Here is a 2,045-nt window from a genome sequence, read left to right on the forward strand (position 1 = left end):
TTTTCTAGCGCGCGCTTTCGCCCGCGTCCAACTCGCTAAACTAGTTCGACCCTGTAATATACGCGGCCTCTAAACTATATATCCCTACTAGTTCGCTAACCCAGAGACCGGAAGCACTGGCAGCCTTTCAACTTTGGCAGGTTCGAAATCCTTTTAATTCGGATTGAACTCTTGATCGAGAAAAATATTTTTCTTTCTTCTTTCTTTTCTTTTTCCTTAATTTCGTTAATTCCACGAGGGAGAGGATGAGAGGCGGAGAATTGGAGATCTTTTGGAAACGACCGTGCCAAAGACGTTACGTTCGATCGTAAAATTGTAGAGCGGAGCGAATCCGTCGCGATGACGTAAGAAATCGATCGAAAGAATCGTTCGCGATCGAAAGAATTTTCCAAGATGCATAACATGTATAACACGGTCGAATGTTATTCACGATTTTTTTCGATCGTAAAGAAATATATATATACATTGGAGCGGGCGACCGAGGAAAGAATATTTTATTCGAGAGAATAAAGGAAGAATGTGTATCGGTGAGAAGAGTGCGTGGAGTGCTTTTTGTATATATATATATATATATAGGTTTAGGTCGCAAGGGTCGGAAGACGGAAGCAGATTAAGTCGGAACGGGTGGTCGATCACGGATTCTTTTGGAAATTCGCCCCCTTCGCAAAGTCGCGCGTTACACGGCTCTTTGTGCGCGCGGCGGAGAGAAGAAGAAAACGAGGGGCAAGCGAGAACGTCGTTGACTCGGAAATATCGCCAAGGGTCTCGCTTTTGACGAAGCTCCGCGAGCCGTAAGAGCCATCATTGCGCGTACGAGTATGTGTCACGAGGGATCGAGATGCTTTCCTCCCAACCGAATTCCCTCCGTTTCCATTTAACGTTTCTCTCCACGACCACGAATACCTAAAACTTTGCGAAATATCTTCTCGTCCCTGTGAAAACAACGCGAGAATTTGTCGCGTCAACCGTTGGATTACTTTCCCCTCCCCCTTCAACACTCTCGGCTAATCTCGCCGATCCACTTATCGCGTTAACGCGTTAACGCGCACGTATTTTCGGCCGAGGAAAAAAAATACGGAGGAAAAACACCCCGATATCCATTCGATTCGATCCACGAGGGAGCGTGCTTTCGTTTCTTTTTTTTTTTTTTGGAATATGCATCGGCAATAGATCCGATCTTCTTTTCGCTTTTCTTCTAGGGGAGAAAATATATAAATGCGATTTCTTGAAAGAGAAAAAAAGAAGTAAATAGATCGCAAACGATAAAAAATTCGCTATGCTTCGGCGAAACGTTTCTACGAATCCGAATATACACGATAGCGACACATATATTCTCGCCAATGTGTGTAAAGAAAAAAAAAATATCGCGCGACTAGATTTCTTTAAGCTCATTCACAAAATTTTAAAAAAAAAGAATAAATGTATTTTCTTTTGTTTCTTCTTTCTTTTCCTTCCTATTCTTTAATCGTGCGCAACACACAAATATCAAGCGATCGCGAGGAATAGGTGAGAAAAGTTTTGGAAAGAAAAAGAAAAAAAAAAAAGAAAAGAAAAGAAGCGGAAGGAGGCAGACAGATAATAATCTCGAGCGAGAATTTTGACAAGGCAAAATTTTGATGGAAATATTGGCTAGGGAATAGAAAAAGCTGTGTAGTTAAAATCCGTTACCGTGTAAAAAGTATGTGAAAAATCCTGGATCGTGTCCACATCGCGATCGGAAAAAGTGTCCCGGTGCGTGTTGGCTGGTAAGGTGTCGGTTGGGGAATCGAGTAGAAAAGTGAGAGAAGCGACGATCATCGAAGACGGTAGCGTAACTACGAAGACACCGCGTACATTTCGTGCACTGACCTTATAACGAACATGTGTCTCCCGTGGTCCCTGGATGGACAGTCATTGGGTCTCACACAGGGTGGCTCGTAGCAGTCAGTAGTCGACGGTGGTTCGAATACGTGTTCACGCACGCACGCACGGTGCCGGCACGACCTTGACGTGGCGGCGGCTACTAACCACTTGGCGACGGAGACGCGTGCGAACGACACGCGTGC

The 2,045-nt window shown here is 44.4% G+C and overlaps 1 protein-coding gene across 2 annotated transcripts in view; it reads right to left on the minus strand.

Moving 5' to 3' along the window:
• LOC102675249 (fibroblast growth factor 17-like) overlaps positions 1-2,039 on the minus strand; it is an 82,752-nt gene extending 80,713 nt beyond the window's left edge. Inside the window, exon 1 of one of the 2 annotated variants that reach the window (XM_006623268.2) lies at positions 1,849-2,039. In XM_006623268.2, the coding sequence (XP_006623331.1) occupies positions 1,849-1,862 (14 nt within the window). In that variant the 5' untranslated portion in view covers positions 1,863-2,039. Of the gene's footprint in view, positions 1-1,668; positions 1,804-1,848 lie in introns of those variants that run through there. The other variant, XM_006623265.2, reaches the window with a different exon arrangement.
• Between the last annotated feature and the right edge of the window lie 6 nt (positions 2,040-2,045).

Source organism: Apis dorsata, unplaced genomic scaffold (assembly GCF_000469605.1).
Source record: "Apis dorsata unplaced genomic scaffold, Apis dorsata 1.3 scaffold_867, whole genome shotgun sequence".
Taxonomy (NCBI): Eukaryota; Metazoa; Arthropoda; class Insecta; order Hymenoptera; family Apidae; genus Apis; species Apis dorsata.